Source organism: Zingiber officinale, chromosome 4B, assembly GCF_018446385.1.
Source record: "Zingiber officinale cultivar Zhangliang chromosome 4B, Zo_v1.1, whole genome shotgun sequence".
Taxonomy (NCBI): domain Eukaryota; kingdom Viridiplantae; phylum Streptophyta; class Magnoliopsida; order Zingiberales; family Zingiberaceae; genus Zingiber; species Zingiber officinale.
In genome coordinates, this window is record NC_055993.1 from 20,525,821 (window position 1) to 20,552,250 (window position 26,430).

General features: G+C 37.0%; 1 protein-coding gene across 1 annotated transcript in view; it reads left to right on the plus strand.

Annotated features, from left to right (window-relative positions):
* Nucleotides 1-26,430, plus strand: part of LOC121974837 (auxin response factor 12-like) — a 42,305-nt gene that overhangs the window by 15,462 nt on the left and 413 nt on the right. The window contains exons 12-15 of the mRNA XM_042526096.1: nucleotides 6,460-6,607; nucleotides 6,868-7,877; nucleotides 7,950-8,140; nucleotides 9,039-9,146. Coding sequence (XP_042382030.1) covers nucleotides 6,460-6,607; nucleotides 6,868-7,877; nucleotides 7,950-8,140; nucleotides 9,039-9,129 — 1,440 coding nt within the window. The 3' untranslated portion in view covers nucleotides 9,130-9,146. The remainder of the gene's footprint in view (nucleotides 1-6,459; nucleotides 6,608-6,867; nucleotides 7,878-7,949; nucleotides 8,141-9,038; nucleotides 9,147-26,430) is intronic.

Sequence of the window (26,430 nt, forward strand, 5' to 3'; positions counted from 1 at the left end):
CGACCTGTTCGCTCGAGATTACTACGCAGAGGTCGCTCAGTCGACTCCTTGTTCTCTTCTTCGATTTCACCAAGACATCCCACCATAGTCAAGCACTTCCTGGGGTCAGAAGGGGTCAATAGTCTAAAAAAATTAAATCGACCCTTCTCGACTTTTCAAACCAACACTCAAGAATAATAAAATAAACAGAAAATAAAAACGAGGCACCTGATTCGACTTGTTATAACCGGGAGGTTGTTAATCCAAGAAAGACGATCACACTACTATCAGTGGAGAAGCCTCTTTACAACAAACAAAGAAGTAAAGAGAGAAGAATGAGAAGCACAAGTGTTTACAATTTTGAACGATCAAAGTTCAACCAACCAATATTTATAGCCTGTGGGCACAAGCGGTTCCGAAGGCCCCTGGGATAAACTTATCCTCAACGCTCAGATCGAAATCGACTGATCCGTCAAACTTCACGTCCGGCGCCTAGGTTCCTACCGGCCGGCTGGTCCGGGGGCGCCCGACTCTCCGGGCCTGGATCGCCGGCGCCCTCTGCCGTCAATGTCAACAGATCTCGACTTCGTCAGCCTTGACCGGTTCTTCCGGCCTCGCGATGTCGCCATTTCACTGGGTGATTATCCAAAAAGGGCTCACCCAACCCAACTTCCTTCCCAGCGGTGCTTCCTCCCGCCTCGCCTCTCTGACCGTCACGTGTTTCTCTCGCCCCAACAGAATCATCTCAGAGTCTTCGCCCTCGATCGCGCCTGCGGCCGACCTTCCTCGCTCGCCTCTTCCTCCCGAGCAATCTTATGTTCCGCCGCCTCTAACCATCGCACGCCTTCTCATCTCGCCAGTACTCTTCAAAGACTGCCCCTGACGATCACAGGCAGTCCTCTTCGCTGCCGCTGCCTTCCGCCGAGTACCGTGCTCCTAAGCCCCGCACACTCTTGACACAAAGTTAACACAAGACCTAATTTAACTTGTCTGATCACACCAAAACAACTTTGGGTTTCAACAATCTCCCTCTCTTTGAAGGAAACCAAGTTTTAGAATGTAAAATATAATATTTAACTAAATTTATAATTATGCAAAATAAAAGTTAAATTTCGATCTACTTAAACTTATTTTTCTTTCTTGATCACATAAAAAATGAGGTTCTAAAAAAAATCTAAGGGTAAAAACTTGGAAAATTTTGAGATCCTTAAAAATAATAAATTTTTTTGCAATATTAAAAAGTCTCTGTAAAAAAAATTTTAAGTAAATTTTCTAAGTGAAAAAAATTCTAACTTAGACTGCTTTGTAAAATATTTTTTTTTTATAATAAATTTTTTTTTCTAAGTATAAAAGAGAATTTTTTTTTTCTAAGTTAAAAAAATTTATTTTTGAAAAAGAAATTCAAGTTTTTGCAAAATTTATCTTTAAAAGAAAAAAAAAAAATCCTGACTTAAGGATTTTCTAAGTAAAAATTTCACGTAAAAATATTTTGAAAAAAATATTTGAAAAACTTTAAAAGTATTAATTAATTCTAATTTTAATGCTTTGATCGAAAGTTAATTAAACATTTATTTTAATATTTTGGTTTCCAGGTCGTGGCGAGACATTAGACCTTCTTGGTTATTGGAGCAACAACCACTTCCTTAGACAAAGCCTCATAGAGAAATGGACTGTTTAATTTTCTCACTGAAAGCATCAATTTCAATTTCGTTTAAAATTTAGACTAAGCAAGATTTAGGAACCTAATATAGGTTCCAGCCTACTGGATTAACTAAATATTTCTTGGGTATATATTTTTTTGAAATATTCCTAATTTGTCCCTAGTGATATCTATAATACCAATTTAAAATTTTATATTTTCTAACATTAGATGAGCATGCATGATTTTTTAAATTATCTACTTGAATTTTCAGATCTTTATTTTATGATTTCAATTTCTCATTTTCAAATTTTGATTTGTTTAATTCTTTTAAGGGACAAGATTTAGCCAAAATTATTTTAAAATTTTTTATCTCCTTTTCTAATTTGCAACAGTCTTTTGTTAATAGTTTAACAAACTTAAAGAGTTTATCAGGAGGAAGTGATCGTACCTCACTTACCTTGTCGATATCGTCTGCTTCTCCCCCGAACTGCTGCTTCCCCGACATGGCCCCCTTCATCGCTCATTTGAAGAGCTTGACTCGATGCCTTGACGACTGCCATTGAGCAAGTCCGAGAATGCCGACTCGACCCGGCCGACGATCGCCCCACGCCGCCTTTGTGGCCTTCGCTGATAGCTTCTTACCCTTCTCCTCGTCTTCTTTTAGTCAGCGCTTGTCCGATGTCTTCATCGTAGTAGTAGCAACGGATCGCCTTTTTCTTTTCACCGTGGATGGTTAGTAGATCTAGATTTACAAAATTTTCGACTCTTCTTACCATCATTATCATTTCGTCATCGAGAGAAGATTCCACTGTTCGTCCTCTCAAGCTTCGAGGGCGATGTTGTTCTTTGCTCCTTCGAACCCCGACATCTTGATTCCAACTTCAAAAGTCGAGAAAATTTCTTAACAAAAATCTTTCTAAATCTTTAGAAATATAAAAGGCATCTACTAACGATGCCCATTCGTATTTCTAGAAAGGAATTCAAATCGCACCTTAATCCTACTTATCTTTTTCCGAGATTCGAGAGTCCTGACGATCTCCTCGATTCTCGAGTGCAAAGCAACTGCTCTGCTCCCAAGTCGCAGTCAGGAGCTGATCACAAGGTAGATCTCTTCCAATGAAGCTTGCTTCGGTGACGTCCCTTCGGTCCACAAGGAACTCTCAAAGTTTCACGAGTCGAGTTCCCGATCCTATCGACTTCGAGGCGGAAGAACACTTAGCAGATGATATTCTGCTTTTGTCGTTCGCCACGAAGTCGGCCTGCTCTTTTTCGTCCAATTGTTTTTCTCCCTCTCCGCAGTCAGAAACCAAATTCCATCAGAAGCATTAATTCAAAATCGTGGTAAAGAACACCGTCATGCCTTTTTCCAAGTGGGCGAATCTCCTTCATTTCACAGATCCATCTGTCTCGTTTTAGTCCTCCCGCGCCCGCCCGACGATACACCACTGCCTCAGCATGGCAAGGATGGGGTGAATTCCCCAAAAATTAAAATCGACCATTTTCGACTTTTCAAACTAACACTTAAGAATAATAAAACAGAAAATAAAAAACGAGGCGCCGGATTTATCTTGGTTCTATCTGGGAGGTTGTTAATCCACGGAAAGACGATCGCACTACTATTTCCTTCTGGAGGAGAAGCCTCTTAGAAGTGTAGGCACAGAAAGAGAGAAGCTAATCTAAACAAGAGAGGCTTACGCGTTGTTGCTACAATCCTCAATGCATTTAAAAGCGATCAAGGCTATATGAATCCTCGCCGCGCTGGAGGGTTTGCGCTGTGGATAAAATCTATCCCCAACGCTCGGATCGAGATTGGCCTCGATCTGGTCAACCACGGCGCTCAGGCCGTTCCGGGGCCGTCCGGGGCGGCTGGTCGGGCGCCTGCTCCGGCGCCGACCCCAAGTCAACAGATGTTGACTTTTTCTCCCAGAGGGACTGCGCGGTCCGGGTCTTTACTTACTCCTGATCCCGCCACTGGTGATTACATCCTAATCAGGGCTCACCCGAACCCAACTTCCGCTTCTCGGAAAGTGCTTCCTTCGACTTCGCCTCTGAATTGTGTTGTTTCCTTTTCGCCCACCAAAGATATCCATCCGAGCTTGGCCCCTCGCTGCGCCGACCTCGCCATCAAGCCTCCACAAGTTACGAACCATCCGTCTTGCTTCTCTTCTCATCCCACTACTCTTCCGCAAAGATCGCCGTCCCTAGCGTTCGAAAGTACCGTGCCCTAAGCTCTTGCACACTTGTATTAGAAACACATCGACCTAATCTTAATGCTGGTCACACCAAAACAACCTTGTTCCAACACTCCGCAGAACTTCTTCTTGATGCCTGGTCCCATCTCGAAGACTTAGATTCTTCCGCTTCGAAGCCTGAGCGTTCACCACGTGGCTTTTTTCACAAGCCCCGAGAGAACAGCTTTCTCAACTTTGTTGTCTCTTCACGCGAAGTCGAACAAAGAGTTCCTCCACATTCATCTCCTTCCGCCAGGTTTCCTGTAGTTCGGTCTTCCACTGTGAGGCAACTTTGAATAAGCAGCACACGGAAGGTTTCACTCGTAACCATCCTTCCGAGTGATCTCGCAAGATCACCAAGCTCCCCGGACTCCGATCACCATCTCGAGTCAACCATCTTGTAGTCCGTGAATCGACCCAACGATGAACTTTTTGCCCGCATCCTCCGCCTTGTATTTCTTGTCCCGAGACCTCACAACCCATAGCCGCTCTTCATGTTATACATGCGCACCGGTCAAAGATAGTCGAGAATGTAGTTTCGTAGCTGAACTCGGAACGAGTCCATGCCTCCACCTGCATCACGATCTCGCGAGAGATCCTCAAGACGCTGGAGGGTCATCGTCAAGAACCGAGCCGCCGAGCGTGGTCGAGAAGCATCTTCACACCTCTTCGTCACCACTGAACTTCTCTGGCTTTTCCCCGTGGTTGATTCGCACAGTTCCAATCGGGGCGGAGAGGGACTGCACGTGTTGAGTCTGTTGCACCTCAACATTTCGTTGCGTGACCATCTCAACAGAAGCGATTCTGTTTCAAGATTGTTGGAATACAAACAATCTGTTGCGGAAGATTTTTAGGGGATTTAGTTGAATTTAAAAATTACACAAAATTTAATTTCAACTTACAGTTGAGCTGACCTGAGCAGTGATCTCAGGCTGTCAGTAGGGGCTGATTTTTATCCAAGTGTCAACCTCAGAGTGACTGAGTGTGCAGAGCGTCCGAGCAAAGAGGCCAGTTGGACGAGACGGACATGCCTAACATGAGAGGCCAGTTGGACGAGACGGACAGGCCGAGCAAGAGAGGTCGGTCGGGTCGAGCAGACAGACCGGGCGATAGAGAGGTCGGCCGGGTCGAGCAGATAGATCGGTCGAAGCAGATAGGTCGGGCTGTCAGAGAGGTCGGTCGGGTCGAGCAGACAAACTGGTCGAAGCAGATAGGTCGGGCTGTTAGAGAGGTTGATCGGGTCGTGCAGACAGACCAAGTGAAGCAGACAGGTCGGGCTGTCAGAGAGGTCGACTGGGTCGAGCAGACAGACCGAGTGAAGCAGACAGGTTAGGTCGGGCTGTCAAAGAGACTGGCCGACCTGACAGGCCGGGCGAAGACCCCGAGCGGGCAGAGAAGTCTGTCGGTCTGACAAAGAGACTGACCGGGCGTGCTGACCGAGGCCTGCGAGTCACAGTTTCCTTGAAACAGATTCACCCACCTCTGGCTGCACTTCGAGGCTTACAAGGATCGTCTATTTCCTAGAATACAACGGCCGACCTTGAATCCGATCAAGCACTGGTGGTCACGGCGAGCTGAGTGGTACCCGAATGCTATCACGGGTACTCTGTCGAGCAGGAGATGCACGATAGAGGAGGAAGAAAAATGGAGAGCTTTTGCTTGCTGTATTTTTTCTGCCTATGATTGGAGCCTCTTTATATAGGAGCTCGGATCAATGGTCAGAGTTAATGATCTTAATGGTCATTATTAGCCGAGTAGTGAAACGGTCACTGTTTCACTCATTATTACTCGGCCGGTTTAATTCTACATTAATCTCGAATTTAATGCATCCGTTTCACAACAGCAAAAGATCTACGTGGCAAAATGTTGGTTGTTCCACTTGAGCAAATTTTGTCCCGACCGATCCAGCATTCGTGTGCACAGGCCGTGCTCACACACGTGTCAATTTGGTTTAGTGCAATCCAGGTCTTGGATTTGCACTCCCCTTACGCATCCACGCGTGAGAGAGAGCCTCTCCCCATGTTTTTGTTCACATCCTCAATGTATGTGAGTCAATATAAACTAAGAAAAATACCTTGAAATATTCAATGTGGGACTAAAATCCCATTCACAATGGAGCCTCTTTCCTCTTTCATTTTTTTTCCATTCACTTATTCAACACTGAAGACCATATTATTTCAACTAGAGGCTGAAATAGGTGCTGATATCAAAATTTTAGACCTTGCTTTTTGTCATCAACTGGAGTTTTCTTTTGCTTTCTGTGTGTCCCTCACTCTTCTAATCAATTCAACTTGCCAAATTATAAAATCTAATTATTATTTTATGAACATGGTCATTCCGTTTTACATATTTTTTCACATTGCATTCTCCTAAACTATACTAGTTGCTCTATTATAGAAGTTTTTTTTTTTTAATGTTTTTAGTAATCACTCGCATGTCATCAGAATGGATGTTTGAGGTTCTTAAAAAAAATAAAATTAAGAATTTTATGATGTAATTTATGATATTCTCTGATATCGATACTAAGATATTGATTAGGGATAATTTTTAGTTTTTATATTGCTCATTTGCTGCTATTGAACTGATATACCATTCTAGTAACTGCAGGTTGGATGGGATGAATCTACTACAGGTGAGAGACAGATGAGGGTCTCATTGTGGGAAATTGAGCCACTAACAGCCTTCCCTATGTATCCATCTTTGTTTCCGCTCAGGCTCAAGCGTCCTTGGCATCTTGGTGTCCCCTTTCCTAATGGTAAATATTTGAACTCCACTAGTACATGTAATCCATTCAATGCTAAGAATGTTTAACTGTGTTCATCGTCAGGAATGGATCATCTTGCACTAATCTTTCTCAAATGGCAAGTACTTAACAGTGTGCTGAATACTAGATGATATCCATGTTTTAGCGACTGATCATAGAAAATAGTGTGCATTATCAGTAAATTTGACAGTGCATCAAAAATTAGACAATTTTGGTAAATTAAGCACTTATGCATTTTCATTACATTTTAGAGACCAAACAAGATGAGCTAAATGCTCTTATGTGGACGAGGATTGGGTCTGGAGATCAAGGTTTGCAGTCCTTCAATCCCCAATCACTTGGTATGAGCTCATGGATGCAACAGAGATTTGACCCATTGTTAGTAGGGAGTGACATCAATCAATATCAAGCTATGACTGCTACTGCTTTGGAGGACCTGCGAGGGAATGATGTTCTGAAGCAACAATTGATACAAAATCAACAACCATTTCAATTTATTCAACAGCCCTGCTCAACTAGCCATTTGATGCCTCTTCTAGATTTTCAGCAGGCTCTGCAACAGCATATTATTAGTTCTCAATCTCAACATTTACGGGAGAACCAAGCAAATTCTGGGCCCCACCAGCAGTTGCAACACTTACATAATGACCAGCAAAAGCCTCAGGCTCAACAAGCACATGCCTATGCAGATACATTTCTAATGCGTAATAATCATGAGCAACAACAGTCCACTGTGCCTTCTCAATTTTATGAAAGGTCAATCTTTCCTGATTCAAACTTAATTTTGTCATCGAATGTTCCATCAAGTTCTGTACCTGGTGTTGTAGTATCTGCTTATCCTGAAGGAAACACTGACCTCTCTAACTGTTCCCAACTTGGTCTTTCGATGATTAACCAGCAGAGTCAGCAGCCATTAGTACTGAAACAAACTATGGCTCAGGTGACTCCTTTTGATGGTAAAGTTATGCTTCCTTCATTTGTGGAGAACGATAGTTCATTTGTGGAGAAAAATAATTCTGATGATATTGAAAATTCTCCTAGTACCCATAAACATGCACCATTTGGGCTTAGCAAGGATCCGTCTTTCTTCCGCTCTATTGCAGCTCCTAAGTTAACTTTGAATCCAACTGTCAGTGATCCATCTAGCACTGCATTTGTTGCTTCAAATGTTCATAGCTCTCTCTATGGGTATTTGGATGAATCTTCAAACTTACTGCAGAATGCTGGAGAGATTGGTCCACTGGCGCAAACATTTGTTAAGGTAAGAGCTACAATCCAGATGAAGGTTCCACTTCATTAAGTTGGATCCCAAACAATTGCATTCTCCATGCAGGTTTATAAATCAGGATCAGTTGGAAGGTCATTAGACATATCACGGTTCAGCAACTACAATGAACTGCGCATGGAGCTGGGTCATATGTTTGGTATTGAGGGTCTATTGGAGGATCCTCGTAGATCAGGCTGGCAGCTTGTATTCATCGACAGGGAGAATGATGTACTTCTCCTTGGAGATGATCCGTGGGAGTAAGAAATTGTTCCAGGCATCTTTAGTAATGTTTAGATTAGAATAAGAAACCACTGCATTTGTTATTGGTTTATACTTTCTGATTCATTTAGAAGTTGGCTAAATTTCATGATTTATTTGTGGTGTTTGCATGCTAGACTTATGCTTAAATATTAAGTGATTGCTTTGAAGATTGATTAAAAAGTGCATACTCTATATGTGCCTTGTAAGAATATGCATGCGGAGAGGGATTGTCATAGCATGTGCATTTTTTTCCTGGACCAGGGGAATTCTGTTATTTTACCTCATGACAGATCTTTCTGGAATTATTCTGCTTTCTTTTTCATTGAAAAGAAAGTGGACTGATTGGAGTTTCACATGAACTTTCAATATAGATTCTGAGGACTGATTGTACGTGTAGCACATATTTTTAATGTGGGTGTTCTCAGTAGATAGGATTTGAATTGAAAAGCTACGTTGCTCAGAGTATATGAAATATCCAGCATTTGTTTTGGATCTAGCTGGCAAACATATCCTACCAAATCTGGAATTGGAACGAGGGAGATTGAGGTGCCTGACACTTCATACTCTTACCAAGATCTTATCAGGTTGACATGGGTGCATGGTAACCCAAAAGTCTAGAATTTAAATTTATTTGCAGGAAGAAGTAGAGTAATAGATGTCTTGGATGAATGATCGAGAGAGAAATAGAATTTTGAAGTAGCACACAGTTTTATGTGAAATAACGCTGAAATTGGTTGACTCAAATGGTACACTTAAATGACTAAGTTTTGATTATGAGCTATTGGAAATGCATCAACTGCTTATTCCTTGTAACTAATGAAGTCCAACACAATTTTTTTGTTTAGCTTCTACATGATTTGTTGTTTAAATACCTTCATTTGGCTCTAAATGCAGATCATTTGTGAATAATGTTTGGTATATCAAAATACTTTCTCCAGAAGAGGTTCAAATGATGGGAAAACAAGGGATTGAATCCATATGCTGATCCCCTTGCACTTCAAGGTATTTGAAATATATGCAGCCATAGTGATGGCCTTATTTTCCAATTAGTCCCAAATAGAATCTATGGTTAGTATGATTTTAATTTAATTGAATTTTTTTATGTTTATTCCTACTCGATCTATTTGGTCCAAATCTTACACCATCAGTTTAATATAGGCTTTCATTTCATTGTTCATTCAATGAATCAATAATAGTTTCTCTCTCTCTCTCTCTCTATATATATATATATTGTAAGCTTACTGTTGCATAAAAATCTTGTTCATGCTGCATCAATTGTAGATGTGTTTGAGAGATTTCAATTATTTTCCAACTTTGATGGATGAGATGGTTTTCAAGAGTTGCCTCCATCAGATATTACATTTTTACCTTCCCTAATTGGCTGGCTTACCTTATTGATGTGGACTATTGAGGAGTTATAAATTAGAATTCCAGGTTTAAAATTTTTTTACTTTGAGTAAGTCAAGAGAAAATTAGTAAATTTGTATTATTATGATGGGGAATAAGTTATTTGTAGAATAGGGCTTTATTTCCATGTTTAAATAAGTAGGATTATTTCTTTTCAAATTTAATTTAGTTTATTTTTAAGTTTAATTTGGTTGGGGTCTTTGGATGCTAAATCTTTCCTCTATTTTGAGGCATAGACAAAGGCATGCAATGCAGGGTAACATTCCTGCCGTGTGACCTCGGAAACAACCTCTTATAAATGTAGGGTAAGATTAGGTACAATAGACTCTTCCTTGGGACCCCGCATTGGCGGGAACTTCGTGCATCAAATTTTCTTATTTTTTGAGACAAAGGCACGCAATATGTGCGATGCAGAGCCACAGTTTCACCTTTTTTGTTTTGGTGCTTTATCAAGTGGCATTAGAGAAGTTTGCCAAACTCCTGGTTCGATATTCATTGTGTCTCTCTAGCCCAATTCATCCTCTTCCGTATTTTTGCACAACTCAAACTTCTACACATTCTGGGTGCCCAAATTGAGCCTCCATACACCTACTATTGCACCGCCCTCAATACAATTTAATCGACTTTCACTTTGTGCATTGACTGTTTCCTAGTAGATGCTGCATGAGTCTGTCCTCCATGCGAGCCCTTGATAAGTTTACATCCAGCCTTGCTCATCCATTGAAGCATAATGGCAAAATTTGCGCACCATGGGTGAAGGCCTCAGCAGCCTCCACCAGCAGTGGCCGCTTCCAACTTCCTCTTGAAGCACCAAATTCATGGAGGATCACAGCTACAATCTATCCTCATCGAGAGCCTAAAACTTTGCTTACTGAGTGCCAAAGCACCACATAGAATGCTCATGTTTCAGCATATCACTTCGCTATAGATCCACCTTACATCTGTCAAATCCAGCCACAAGCAATTCATGCAATTTTTGCTTGCACCTAGAACTATTGGGTTCATCACCTCTCACATTGTAGAACAACTGCTTCTAGTTTTGACACTCAGCCTCAATGCCTACCTTCAATTTGCAGAAGATTCACTTGCCCAAGAAGACCTATGAGTTGGCAGATTCATCCTGTTCTTCATTGACATTGCCAGAAGGAAGAAGACCATCTCTTAATCTCTCTTGTTGTCAATGCTAGATTCCAGATCCGCAACCAAGAGCTGAAACCAGGACCTATTTGTTTCCCCATTCACCTTTTTTTCCCCTTGTGTGCGCTCCAGTGAGATTCCAACTGGCAACGCCTGGGTGAATCAATCTTGAGTGGGTGCCATCTATAAAAGAGATTTGAATAAAAAAAATGTTGCAAGTATTTCCCATTATTAATTGAGATATATTGCAAGGTGTCCGGTCTTGTGCAAGAATTGGAACCAGTTCTAGATTTGAAATCTTAGTGAAGATAAATATCAAGTCCATTCTCTCAGCCATGTGATTAAAATGAAGCCTTGTGCTAACCTCTACAAGGGATAGACTCACACCATGATGGTTCAATCATTTTAAAAATTGTTTTTGTTTATTTTATTAGTTATTTTAGATTTTATGCATGAAATTTTTTCTCATAAAACTGCTAGATATCATTATAACGTATTCGCAGAAAGTACCATTATATTTAGTTTCTTGGGCTGCACCTTTGCATCCCTCGTATAGTTGTTCATAGAATTGATCCATCATTCAAAAATGAAAATAATATTCTCTTCATCGTGCTCTAGTTTCTTATAATGCATTGTATTAGTATCATTGTTTGTTACTATGCTTAGGTTGTCATAACGAGAGTACACACCATCACTGCTATGTTGTTGAAACAACTGCATATATAGAGAGAGGATAAAGCAGGTCAAAAAGGCCTTAAGGATTTATATGTGACTCAATGAATAACATAAACTTTCCTCAATGGTCATATTACTTATGAGCCATTTAAGAAGTAGATCAATTTTTTTGGAAACAATAATCTATATAGATCTAGGCATAATAAGGTAGGAAATCTCTAATTTTGACTATTCATTAGATATGAATGCATTTCTTGATTGGTTAGTTGAATTGGAAAAGTATTTTGATTATAATACTCTCTAGTGAATGAGCACAAATGATCAATAAAAGAAAATTGGCATAATGTTTAAAATCCAAATTTACTTGGATATCTAGAACTCTAACCCATTACGTATGGTCCCAGATAAAATGTTGACAGATAGAAAAAGTGGGACAGGTATTGCAATATTAGGGAATAGGCTTGGTGGTCCCTTTTATCAATTCATTAGCGAACTCAGGTTAGAGTTTCTAAGAGAAGTTAGATTAGTTTCATTTATTTCAGTAGATGAGTCCTATTATAAATCTACAACTATTCAATACTATAATCAACACAAAATTTCATAACAAAAAAAGAAAAAGGATAGTCCGATCCACTAAGTTCCCGTCAATGCGGGGTCTTAGTAATGGTCTATTGTATGTAGCCTTATCTTGCATAAGGGTGAGTATTTGGTTAAAATCAAACTTATTTTTTTTTCGAACTAACTGAATCGATTGAATTTTTAAAAATAACAGATCAAATTGAATTAATCTAATTTTTCTAATTAGGGTATAAAATTCGGTTTCGGTTTAAAAAATAGGTTATAAAAATTCATTTTGGTCTAAAAAATTAGTTTATTCAGTCTACTCGGTTTAATTGAATAAGAAAATTTAAAACTGAACCTAAACCGAATTAATCAATTTTTTAGGAAAAAAAATTGAAATTCTGAATAAACCAAATCGAATTTTAAAATTCAGTTGGTTTGTTTGATTTATTCGAATTTTTGCTCACCTCTAATTTTGGATTGCAAGAGGGTATTTCTAGGCCTCGAATCCGTGATCACCAGGTCATACGATAACAACTTTATCGTTGCGTCAAAGCTCTGCTTCAGTTGAGTTTCTGCTTTAAAGAAATATTTGAAAAACATGCAAAATACAAGTTGAAAAAGAAATATCCCAAAGTGAGTTTCAACTTTAAAGAAGCTGCCCAAAGCCTTGAGTTAAAATCTGATTGATCTATAATTGAGTTACCTCATTTAACTCCACAAGGGTCTTATGATGGTAGCTCTTTTAAGAGGCATCTTCGCTAACTAAAAGATGACCAATATCATTATCTCACCTAGTGATGCGTCTCCTGAGGATAAAGAAGCTTTAATGAGTCGTAAGACTAGACCTTAAAGGTGTCCCTTATGACTAGGAGCTTTTAGGGAATATTCAACATACCAATTCATGACTTAGACCTACAAATAATGACACATTCTAGCTACCTTGAGAAACCAAAAGAGAAAATTCAAATAAAAAAGAAAAAAAAAGATAAGAACATGAGTTTTTTTGTTTTTTTTTTGTTTTGACAAACACTAATTATTTTTGGGCTTTTATTGGTATAACCCTTTGTAATCATTTATGAGGGTAAAGTCCATAAAGTTGGTTGTCTTCTCTATTTTTTCCCATTTCATTCTGTGTTTTATTGAGCTTGTGCAAGACACATGTCGATGCTCGTAATGAGGAATCATTATAAAGTATATGGTGAAGAAATAGATTATACTTCTGCATTCATGAGCTTAAGCAGTCTCACAACAGCTCTTCTAAGAGATTTCTTGTTTATTTTATTGAGCTATATTATGACAAAATTAATTTTAATGTTTATGCACCTAGCTTGCTAACTTAACAATAGTTTAATTTCAAAGTAGAGGATTTGTTATCTCACTAGAAGATGTTCGAGCTTCCAAAATTGCATCACTAGAAGATGTTTTGATGCTTTGAACATCATCTTGGAAGTGTTTTTGCCTCATGATTAGTCATGATTTTTCCTTATTGGAGGTGACAAGACAGACTGCAAATAGAAGATTCTTAAGGATCAGAAAATAAATTGAGATGCAATTATATTTACTCTTTGGAGGAGATGATTAAAGGAAATGTTGATGCAAAAATTATGTGCTTTGTGTCGGATTGAGACGCACGTGAGACAGAGGGGGGTGAATCACGTGATTTTCAAAAACTCGTCTTTTCGGTTTTGAAATCAAAGTATAAACAACGGAAAAAGAAAATGAAAATAAAGAACGTAAGAAAAACACGGACGATTTTACTTGGTTCAGAGCCTTCGGCGACTCCTATTCCAAGATCCAGGTCCCACGAATTTATCGATGGGTAAATCACTATAAACCTCTTCCGGTACCTCCGGAAGAGAATCAGGTACAGAGAAAGAAGGAACAAGTGCAACACTCTGCAGTTGTCCTATTGGAAATACAACAACAACAAAGTCTTTTCCCACTAGGTGGGGTCGGTTGTATGAATCCTTTTACGCCATTGAGATTTATCTCCTATTATATCATCATCTATATTTAAATAAATTTTATCTTGTTTTATTGTTGTTAACTAAGTTTTTTTTGGTCTTCCTCTTCCTCGTTTGATATGCATGTTTATCATAGTTTCATATCGCCTAACTGGAGCATTTATTGGTCGTATAAGTACATGTCCGTACCATCTTAAACGTGTCTCTCGGAGTTTTTTTTTGGTCTCTCTAATGCTCTCATTTCTTATTTTGTCCCTTCTCGTATGTCCACACATCCATCTTAACATCCTCATCTCTGCAATTCTTATTTTTGCTCATGTGCTCGAGTCATAGCCCAACATTCAGCACCATATAACATAACAGGTATAACCGTCATTTTGTAAACTTCCCTTTAAGTTTTAGAAGTACTTTACAATCACATAAAACACTCGATGCTAACCTCCATTTCAACCATTTGCTTGTATTCTATGTAAGACATTTGTCTCAATCCTTCTATCGTTTTGCCAAAATGATCTTAAATACTTAAAGCTCTTAGTTCTGATAACTCATCATATTCTATCTTAACAATTGTTTCATTATGGCTAATATTTGCTAAACTTAAATTTTATATATTCTGTCTTTACTCTATTAAGTCTAAAACCTTTCACTTTTATTTTTTCAAGATTCTAGTTTAGCATTTACTCGTCTCATCTACCAAAATAATATCATCTGCAAACAACATGCATCGATACTGGGTCTTGAATGTCCAGTGAGTTCGTTCATAATTAGTGTAAAAGATAGGGACTTAGAGCTAACCCTTGATCTTTACTCCGCCTGAAGTCTTTACTCTGGTCGTTACATCCTCATACATATCCTTAATTAGTTTAATATATGTTACGCTAACACCTCACTTTTCTAAAATTCTCTATATAATTTCTCTTGGGACTCTATCATAAGTTTTTTTTAAGTCAATGAATACTATGTGTAGATTTTGTTTTTGCTCTCGATATTTTTCAATTAATTGTCTAAGATGTATAGCTTCTATTGTCGACCTTTCAGGCATGAACTCAAATTGATTTTCTGTCACTGTGGTCTCCTTCCTTAATCTTTTTTCTATTACTTTTTCCTAAAGTTTCATAGTATGACTCATTAGTTTAATATCTCTATAATTTATACAATTTTGTATGTCTCCCTTGTTCTTATATAAGGGAACTAGAATACTTATCCTCCATTGATCAGACATTTTTTTCGTTTTCAATATCATATTAAATAATTTTGTTAGCCATTCAATATCTTGTTTCCCTAAACACTTCCATACCTCTATCGGAATATCATCTGGTCCAACGACTTTTCCATTGGGCATCTTATTTAAAGTTTGTTTTATTTCTAAAGTTTGAATTCTACGATAAAAATTAAAATTTTTATGCTCATTTGACCTAATTAAATTACCTAAGTTAAGTTGGTCATCTAAACCTTCATTAAAAAGTTGATGAAAATACCTCTTTCATCGCTCTTTTATTTCTCCATCGTTTACTAATACCCTATTACATTTATCTTTAATACATTTTATTTGGCTAAGATTTTTTGTTTTCCTTTCTCTCATTTTAGCTATTCTATAAATGTCTCATTCTCCTTCTTTTGTATCCAATTTTTAATATAATCGTTCAAAAATTTCATTCTTTGCTTCATTCATTACTCTCTTAGCTTCTGTCTTGGCTATTGTGTATTTTTTTAAGCTTTCCTCGTTCTTACAAATATATAATTTCTTATAAGCTATTCGTTTTTCCTTCCCTTTCTCTTGTACTTTCTCATTCCACCATCAAGATTCTTTACTTAGTGGTGCATGTCCCTTTGACTCATTGAGTACACTCTTAGCTATTATTTTCAACTTTGACATCATCTTATCCCATGTTGTATTAGAGGCATCCTATATTTCACCTAATGCTTGTACTTCTACCTTCTCCTTAAATATATTTTTGCTTCCCATCCTTTAACATCCACCACTTAATTCTAGGAATTGTATATATTTTCTTTCTATTGATACTATGTTTGAGGCGTATATCCAACACTATTACCTTATGTTGGGTAGTTAAGCTTTCTCCAGGGATGATTTTGCAACCTTTACAAATCTTTCTATCCTTCTTCCTAACCATAAGAAAGTCAATTTGCGATTTATTATTCTCACTTTTGAATGTGACTAAGTGTTCTTCTCTTTTCTTAAAATACGTATTAGCTAATATAAAGTCATATTCTATCGCAAAATCTAATATAGTTTTTCCTTCCTCATTCCTCGTTCCAAACCCATAACTCCCATGTACTCTCTCATATTCCTCATTTTCCACTCCGATATACCCATTTAGATCACCTCCTATTAAAATCATTTCATTTGGTGGAATATTTTGTAATATTTCATCTAAGTCCTTCCAAAATCTTGATTTGGTAGCTTCATCTAATCCTACTTGTGGTGTATATACGCTAATTATGTTCATAGTTTCTTTCGCCATTATTATCTTAAGGGTTATAATTCTATCCCCTTTTCTAACTATTCCTACAACTTCATCCTTTAACAAACTATCTACAATAATATCCACTCCATTTCTTGCTTTACTCTTTCCAGTGTATCATAACTTAAAACCCAAGTTCTCTATCATCTTTACTTTCTCGCATGTCCATTTTGTCTCTTGTACACACAAAATATTAATTTTTCTCCTAATCATCATATTTACTACCTCCATTGATTTACTAGTGAAAGTTCCTATGTTCCATGTTCCAAATAGATTATTAGTTTTATCCAAACATTCTACGGTTTGAGAACTTCATTTCCACCACAGTGGAGCAATCCAAGGCAAGAGACAAGTGCGTCGTCATGTGAAAATGTCTGATGTAAATGTTCTTCTTCATATACACTAACTTCAGGTGCATTATTAAAAGTTTGGTGTAAATAACATGGTGCCAACGTTCTTATAATATACATAAATTTGTAATAGTTTAATGGATTCATTCATTGAATATTTTTCATAGTTTGACGCGCAACCTAACGTAATCCTCCTTTATCCGGGCTTGGGACCGGTCGTCATGGACGGAGTTGTCCTATTGCAAATAATTAAAACTTAATTACAACTCGTTACCCAACACCTTCGAAGATTGCTTGCTTTGGCTCGGTGTTGGTCAGTTCCTCGGCAGTAGTCGGGCGTGTCGTAGCAGGGTCACAGCAGTAGGCCGGAATCTCAATCGGATGCGTAGAAGGTTGTATATCAGTTGTTTCAGAAGCTTTGGGCGAGCAGCCTTAAATTGAGCATGGAAGGCGTCTTCTATAGCCATGGAAGGCGTCTCCAATGAGGCAAGTTTGATCCCGAACAGCCCGACACTTATCCGCTGCGACACTAAAATTTTATCCAATGGAAGGTGCCTTGTATAGCTATGGAAGGCGCATGGAAGGCGCCTTCTATGAACAGTACGAAGGTGCCTTCACTGCTTGAAGGCGCCTTCGGACACTGTTCATCCGAAGACAATTTTCTTCTTTTTACTCTGCAAAACAATGTTAGTCCAAAAATATCCTGCAAAACAAGTCAAGGTCTCAGTTTAGGGATCCCAAATAGACCTAAACTGAATTGACGCCTACTATCTCTTCAACTGAGACGCGTCCTCACTTGGTCATTCTCCTCCAACTGACCTTAACTTACCTGTTTGCTAGACATCCAGTCAGTCCGTCGACCTGGACTTCGTGCCAGCTATCTGGTTGGTCCGTCGATCTAGTTGGATTTCGTACCAGCTATTTGGTGGCCCGTCGACCTAGCTGGATTTCGTACCAGCTATCCGGTGGCCCATCGACGTAGCTGGATTTCGTACACACTGAATCAAGTGGTTAGATCACAACAAAGCCTAACTTAATTTACTTGTCATTCATCAAAAACCCGAGTTAGACCATTAGTGCAAACCGCACCAACAATCTTTTCCTTTTTGATGCAATGACAACTTGGGTTAAGTTGGGGGAAAAATGCAATCATAAATAAACACATGATATGGTTTAAGTTTTTCGGATTTTGATTTGTTTGAACTTAACCCCTTAATCCTCCCCCTTTGACATTCATAAAAAAAAATCATGAATAGACAAAAAATTTACTAGAGAAAGTAAGAAACATTTTTACAATAATTTTCAAGATTTCTTTTAAGGGAGGAAAGAAAAAAAATGTATAACCATAAAAACTTGTTTAAAACATATATTTTAAAAAAATATGTTTAAAGATGGTTTTGAAACCACTTAGCCTTTCAAAAACAACTTATTAAAAATTTTATAGTTAAAAAAATAAGTTTTGAAAAGAACTTTTTCAAAATGTTTTCAAGACATCCTATAAAGCAGATTTTAAAGATTTTTTTTTAAATATTGTATATTAGTATTTTCACAAGAGAAATAAAGTTGAAAATACTTTTAAAGCTACTAACTTTAGAAAATTTAAAGTTTTCAAAATTTTTTTTTAAAGTTAAAGTTCTCCAAGATAAAAGTAAAAATACTAAATGTTGCAACATTAAAAATTGTTTTAAATTAGTTTGGAGAAAGTTAAATAGTTTTCAAAATAATTTTTCAAAACATGTAATAATTTTAAAAGTGGATTTTTGAAAAAGTAAAACGGAATGTTTTCAAAGTTTTGTGGACTTATTTATCCTCCCCTGAACCTGAGAGTACTTCAAAATAATCTAATCAACTACAAATTGTCCTTAACTGTCTAACCGTTGGTTACTAATTATCAAAGGATAGCAGTGTTCACTTGGTTAGTTATGTTAAATCTTTTTATCCTGTTAGTATTTGGCTAACCTGGATTACTTAACCTAATCACTATAAATTTGGTATTTTAATGCCCAAACTTATGTTGATGCACTGATATAAGAATCTTAAGTCCAGGCAAACTATCTATGCATCTCACTCTTTTCTAAGTTTGGAATACACAAACAAGGTAGCCCTAATGTGTTGGTGAGATACTCAAGTTCTAAATCTATAGGAGCATGCTTTCTATGGGTTCGATCTAGACTAAGGTTAAAATTGATTTTGAAAATTCTAAAAATAAGGGAATTTTGAGAAAAGTACATAAAGAATTTTGCCCTAGAATTTGGAAATGTTGAAAATAATATTGAAAATATTGATCATAGTCTATTAAACACATTCCTAACTGACGTCATAAATTGTTAAATTCACTTTCAGGGAGGGGTTTAGTGAATATGCCCGCTAAGTTTGACTTGGACTCAATGTAATTGGGTTCAATTTACCACATGATCTCTGATAAAGTGGTGTCTAATTTCAATGTGTTTGGTTCTTGAATGATGCACAGGATTTTTTATCAAATTAATTGAGTTAACATTGTCAATTAATACTTTTGTTTTTGTAAAGTTTAAATTAAAATCTTTTAGAGTGTGCATGATCCATAACAATTGTGCAACGCATTCTCCTATTGCTATATATTCTGCCTTAGTAGTAGATAAGACAACACAATATTGCTTTCTACTAAATCAACTGACAAGTGATGGGCTAAGTACTGACATCCACCCCTTGTACTTTTACGGTCTAGTTTACAGCCAGCATAGTATGAGTCAGAGTAACCTATAAGTTCAAAATTGATTGTTTTAGGATATCAAATTTCTACATTTGAAATTCCTTTTAGATATTTGAAAATTCTTTTTACGTTAGTTAAGTGAGATTCTTTAGTACAAGTTTGGTATCTAGCACACATACTAACGGTAAATAAAATATCAAGTCGACATGCAGTCAAGTATAGAAGGCTACCTACGACATTTCTATAATATTTTAGGTCAACTGATTTTCCATTTGAGTCATTATCTAAGATTGTGTTAGTTATCTTTGGTGTTTTCCATTTTTCCTTCATTAGTTTATTTAATTTGTAGTCCTAAAAAGTAAGTTAGCTTACCTACTAAGCTTATTTCGAATTTTTGTTCCATTAAGGTTATGAATTTTTGTAAGAATTCTGAATTAGTTGAACCAAAGATTATGTCGTCTACATATAATTGGGCTATAAATATATATTGTTTGATTGACTTTATAAATAAGGTTGGGTCAATTTGTCCTTAACTGAACTCTTTGGAAATTAGGTAGGAGGTCATCCGTTCATATCAGGCTCTAGGTGCTTGTTTAAGACTATATAAGGTCTTTTTAAGCTTAAAGACATAGGTATGATGATCTAGACTCTCAAATCCAGGTGATTGACCTACATATACTTTTTCTTTTATTAGCTCATTTAAAAAGACGGATTTAACATTTATTTGATAAAGTTTAAATCCTTTATGGGATGCATAGCTAAGTAGCATTCTAATAGATTCAAGTCTTAGTTACTAGGGCATAGGTTTCATCATAGTCAAGTCGCTCGACTTGACTAAACCTTTTAGCCACTACTCTAGCCTTATTTTTAATAATTTTTTCATTTTCACTTAGTTTAGTTCTGAAAATCCATTTTGTTTCTATTATCTTTTTATTGTTAGGTGGTGGTACTAAGTCCCAGATTTTGTTTATTTCAAATTAGGCTAGTTCTTCTTACATGGCTATGATCCAGTATGAGTCAAGTAAGGATTCTTCTATCGTTTTGGGTTTAATTTTTTAGATCAAGGATATTTGATTTAAATTTCTAAAGGATGATTTAGTCTGAACTCTTAGGTCTGGGTCACCAATTATTTGGTCAATTGGATGATTTGGGTTTACTCTTATGGTTTTAGTAGGTTCATTCAGTTGAAGTTGATCTTCTTCTTCGTGACTTAGGTTTTCATTGACTCTCCCTTGGCTAGTGGTACCTCAAACAAATTCGATTGTTTGATTCTGGGTTTGTTCTAGGTTTTGGTTGGACTCTTCAAATTTTATATTTGAGGTTTCTTCAATTCTTAGTGTAATTTTATTATATACTCTGTAACCTCTACTGTTTAGCGAGTAGCCTAAAAGATTCCATTTTCTATTTTTGAGGTAAATTTTTCTAAGTATTCTTTTGTATTTAGTATATAGACTGAGTATCCAAATACTTTAAAGTATTCAATATTGCATTGTTTATTATAATAGAGTTCAAATGAAGTTTTTTATTATGATTTTTGTTTATAGTGGCCCTGTTTTGTACATAGCAGACTGTGCTAACAGCTTCTGTCCAAAAGTATTTTGGTAGGTTATACTCATTTAACATTGTCCTAGAGGCTTTAAGCAGAGTCTGTTCTTTCTTTCTACTATTCTATTTTGTTAGGGTGTCTTAGGGCATGAATATTCGTGATGATAAACATTTTTAAGGCAGAATTGATTGAAGTTGTGATTTCTAAATTCGTTTCCGTTGTCACTTCTGATTCTTGTAATTTTTTTGCCTTTTTCATTTTCAATTTTTTTGCAAAAATTAATAAAGTTTTCAAATGTTTCATCCTTATTTTTTAAGAATTTTATCTAGGTAAATCTAGAGTAATCATCTATTATTACTAGGCAATATAGACTTCCATTTATTGATTTGATCCCATGGGAGTCAAATAGGTCTAAGTGTAATAGTTCTAGTATTAAATTTGTTTGAAGTTGATTAGTTAATTTGTGAGTAGATTTTGTTTGTTTTCCTTGCTGAGAGATATTACAAATTGTTCAGTCTAAGTTAGGTAATTTTGGTAAGCATCTAACTAATTCATTTAATTTACTTGGATTTCTAAAGTTTGTGTGTGACATTTTTCTATGGCATAACCAAGTTTCTTCCTTTTGTGTTAAATAACATTTAAGTGAGGAAGTGGTTAGGTTAATTGCATAGATATTGTCTTTTCTAAATCCTTTTAGACTTATAGAAGGGTTATCTAAATGCTTAATTAGGCATTCAGAGGATAGGAACCTAATCTTATATCCAGAATCACACAATTAACTAATGATAAGAAGGTTGTATTTGAGATTTTCAACAAATAATACTTTCTTAACAATAAAATCAGTTTTAAGTTCAATATTACCTTGAGTTTGCCGTTGTTTCCAAAGGCAACTGTTCCTAAACTTTTGTATGTTAATTGAGTGAATTTGGTGTGATCCCCTGTCATGTGTTTGGAGCAACCACTGTCCAATATTCACTTGGTTCTTACAATAGGTAGGAGTTAATATCAATTTAAATTTGAGCTTATTTTTAAATTTTTTTTTTAATTTTAAGTTTAATTTTAAATTTTAAATTTTAATTGATAAATTATCATTTGATTTTCAATTTTAAGTTCCTTAGTCATTTCATCCGATCTATATTTTCAATCAGAGAATCCTATGATTTTGTGAGATGAATTAAGTTTAATTTTAGGGTTGAGTTTAATTTTGTGTTAGATTCAAGTTTAGATTTGGGTTCAACAAATAGATATTTTTTGGATAAACTTCTGGGTTATGGTGAGTCACTTGGATATCATTAGAATAACCATGCCTTCGAGGTTTTCCAAATTGTCCTATCCACTGAACTTAATACAAAACCTTGGTCTAACTAGTTAGGATCCGTAAGGGGTAGCTTCAGTTAGTTCCACTAACTCAAATGCACCAGGTCGAAGCCATATTTTCCTAGACATGCATAGACATAGTTTCCCTAACATACTATCATCTAAAACTTCACCAGTACTTTTGTCAAGTTAAACTATTGTCCTTATTTTAGTTTATCCTAATTATGGGTAAGTTATTGTTTTGGAGGTGCCAACTAATTTGGAGTCTCCTCCTGAATTTTTAAACATTTTAAGTTTTGGATTTATGTCGATTACTTTTATAGTATACTTGATTATAATTTTTGTTTATATTGTATTTATTTAAGTTAAGTTTAAATAACTTAAGGTTAACTTAAGGTTTTTCTTTTGTTTTGTATTTATTTTTGAAGAATTGACTTTAGAGTTTAAGGAGAGTCTTTTGATTTATATAATAATTTTTATCTTTAGGTATGTAATATTGATTGAGTCCTACTTGTGTGGTTAGACACGTTTTCGGAACCCAAGCTTTATTTTGATTTTCATAAATAGTTAATTTCCTATTTAAGCATGCAATGATTTTAAAATTTTTTTTATTTAAACTAAAGTATACCTCATCGGAACCTTTGGAAACAAGTATGGACTCGTGGCTCGACTCGGGCTCGGACCCGTCTTTCGATTCACTTTCTTATTCTGGTCCGTACACCATCAGTGCGAGGTAGTTGGAATGCTTCGTTTCTTAGTTGTCTGAATCTTCCCCTACCGATTCGTCCCACGTTGCTTTAAGAGCCTTCTTCTTTTTCAGATTCGGGCAGTCGATCTTGTAGTATCCCTTCTTATTGCATCTGAAGCAGGTCACGTTCTTGTTGTTGGAGTTGGAGGTGGAGTTGATCTTCTGCAGGTCTTGTTTGCTGAAATTCTTTTTTTCCTAGTAAATATTTTTCTTACCAAGTTCACTAAGTGTTCATCATCTGAGTCTGGGTCAAACTCGACTTCAGGTTCCGGTTTGGATTGGACTTGTCTTTTGATGACCTTGCAATAAGAGCAAGACCTTTCTTGAATTTGGCATTAGTCTGTTCGTGCAGTTCTAATTCACAGAATAATTCATCTTGTTTTAACTTTGACAAGTTCCTCGAAATCTTATAGCCATCGACGATGGATGCCCCGAGTGCGTTTCGAGGAAATGTGTTTAAGGCATGCCTTATCAGATCCCGGTTCTCTAATTGGTGGCCGATTATGTGGAGTCCGTTGAGGATGTTCTTTATCCTCGCGTGCAGTTGACGGACAGTCTCACCTTCCTACATTTTGACATTAAACAATTTATTTAAAAATAAATCTCTCTGTTACCTTAGCGTCATTGGTTTCCTCGTGCAGTTCTATGACTTGTCCCAAAGTTCCTTTGCGTTTTCGTGTGGGCCGACGCGGTTCAGCTCTTCTTTCGTTAGTCCGCACTGAATTGTGTTGAGAGCTTTGAAGTCGATCTACGTTTTTTTCTTCATTTCTGGATTCTAATGTTCCAAGTCCTCCGGCGTTGCCGACGGGAGCTTTGTAGCCTCTGGTGATGTTGAATCACTGGTCGAAGGGCGGTCTTCAGGTACACCTCCATCCGCTTCTTCCAGTAGGGGAAGTCGTCACCGTTGAATAGGGGAGGACGAACGGTGTTGTACCCTTCAAGTTGTGCCATTTTACAACTATAGAAAGAAAAACTAAAATGAGGTACCAAGACTTAGTCTTGAATTAGAAGTGTTTGAGATAAATAAAATGTAGAAAAATTTGAGAGGTGTTGCATCAATCTCAAATTAAAATCGAACGAAAATAATTATCTGAATAGATAAAGTTTTACCAATTCAGATAGAACAAAAAAAAAAAAGGCAATTCCCCCGGCATGATTGTGGTTGCACCAAATCAGAGCAAAACCTGCTCTGATACCACTTGTTGGATCGAGACGCACGTGACGGACATTTTTACTTGGTTCGGAGCTTTCGGCGACTCCTACTCCAAGACCCAGGTCCCGCGGACCTAACGATGGGTAAATCGCTATAAATCTCTTCCGGTACCTCCGGAAGAGAGAATCAGGTACAGAGAAAAAAGGAACAAGTGCAACACTTTGCACTTGTCCTATTTCAAATAATTAAAACTTAATTACAGCTCATTACCCAACACCTTCGAAGATTGTTAGCTTTAGCTCGGTGTCGATTGGTTCCTCGGTAGTAGTCGAGCGCAACAGCGTCGTAGCATGGTCATAGCAATAGGCCGGAACCTCAATCAGATGCGTAGAAGCTTGTATATCAGTTGTTTTAGAAGCTTTGGGCGAGCAGCCTTAAATAGAACATGGAAGGCACCTTCCATAGTCATGGAAGGCGCCTTTAATGAGGCAAGTTTGATCCCGAACAGCCCGGCACTTATCCGCTGCGATGTTAAAATTTTATCCTGTGGAAGGCGCAGTCATAGAAGACGCCTTCTATGAACAGTACGAAGGCACCTTCACAGCTTGAAGGCGTCTTCGGACACTGTTCATCCGAAGGTAATTTTCTTCTTGTTGCCCTGCAAAATAATGTTAGTCCAAAAATATCTTGCAAAACAAGTATTAGGACAATTTAATAATAATACAGAGTAGTAATTAGTTTCTGTCCTTCCAGGACCAGGAACTAGTTAAGGTCTCAGCTTAGGTCTTAGCTTAGGGATCTCAAATGGACCTAAACTGGACTGACGCCTACTGCCCCTTCAACCGGGACGCGTCCTCACTTGGTCACTCGTCTCTCGTGATTTACCTTAACTCACCAGTTTGCCAGACATCCGATCAGTTCATCGACTTGTCTAGACTTCGTGCCAGCTATCCGGTCGAGTTGTCGACCTAGCTGGATTTCGTATTAGCTATCCGATCAGTCCGTCGACCTAGCTGGATTTCCTGCACAGTTAATCAAGTGGTTAGATCACAACAAAGCCTAATTTAACTTGTCATTCATTAAAACCCGACAGTTTGGATGTCAATTTCTAACTCATTCAAAAGGATGCCTGAATTACAAATTGAAGATGCTACCAGCTCCTTTGGAATTGAATTGTGAATGCTGTGAATTACTTAGGAAGTTTTTACTTTGGTAGTTTCAAATTAGAAAGTTTAAATTTTACAAGGTGTAAGATTTTACTCTTGAGAATAGGTAAATTTGTATTGTTATTTTAGGGAATAAGTTATTTAGAAAATAGGTTATTTGTTTACAAGTTTGAATAAGTACTTTAGGTAGCATTATTCCTTTTCATGTTTGTTTTGGTCATTCAGAAGTTTATTTTGATTTAGGCTTTTTAATATTATGAATTTGATAAAATTTTGGTTGTTCTACAATCTTTCCTTTGATGAGAGATGTCAGTGGAGGCACGCAATAAATGAGATGCCAATGGAGGCACATGGCTTTATCTTCTGTCCTGGTGCTGCATTACTTACTATGAACTTTGTAGATCTTAGGACAATTCCCTTTAGGAATTTAAGAAATTGTGACGAGTAGTGGAGGATAGGAATGAAATGATAGTGGAACTACAATTAGGAAATATTTCTATTATGAGTTCATTTGTGTGATCAACCATAGAAATATTGATTCTATTTAAATTGAATTCATGGGGAATGTATTATTTTTCAATTCAAATTCATAGGGTGGAATGGGGTGGCTATCTGCCCACCATAATTTTTTCCTTTGCAACACATTCATTACTTGTAGGATCCATCATTTTTTAGGGAATCAACGTGGTGTTAGTAGCCTCTTTTACTCGTGGTATGTGAACTTCATGACATGCAAGTGATGGATCATGTTACTAGAGAAACATGGAGAAGACCACAAGAAGTTATCATTTGAATGAACTACATCTCAAGTTGTATCGGTTTGTCAACTATGTGGGTTTTGTTTGTTTCAGGACACCCTCACCCTCAGATAAGAGAATTGATAAAGCATTGTTAGACTCAACTACCGTCCTGAATCATCTAAACTTATAAAGTTACTTTATTAGCTCATAGCTTATCATGTGGGAGTAAATTAGGATATCTTCTTTAAACTTATAAAGCTTCTTTATCAACTTAAACTCATTATGTCAAATTAAATTAGGCGTTGCAGATTGAATCTCATTTCTGGTGCTCAGTGTGAAATTTG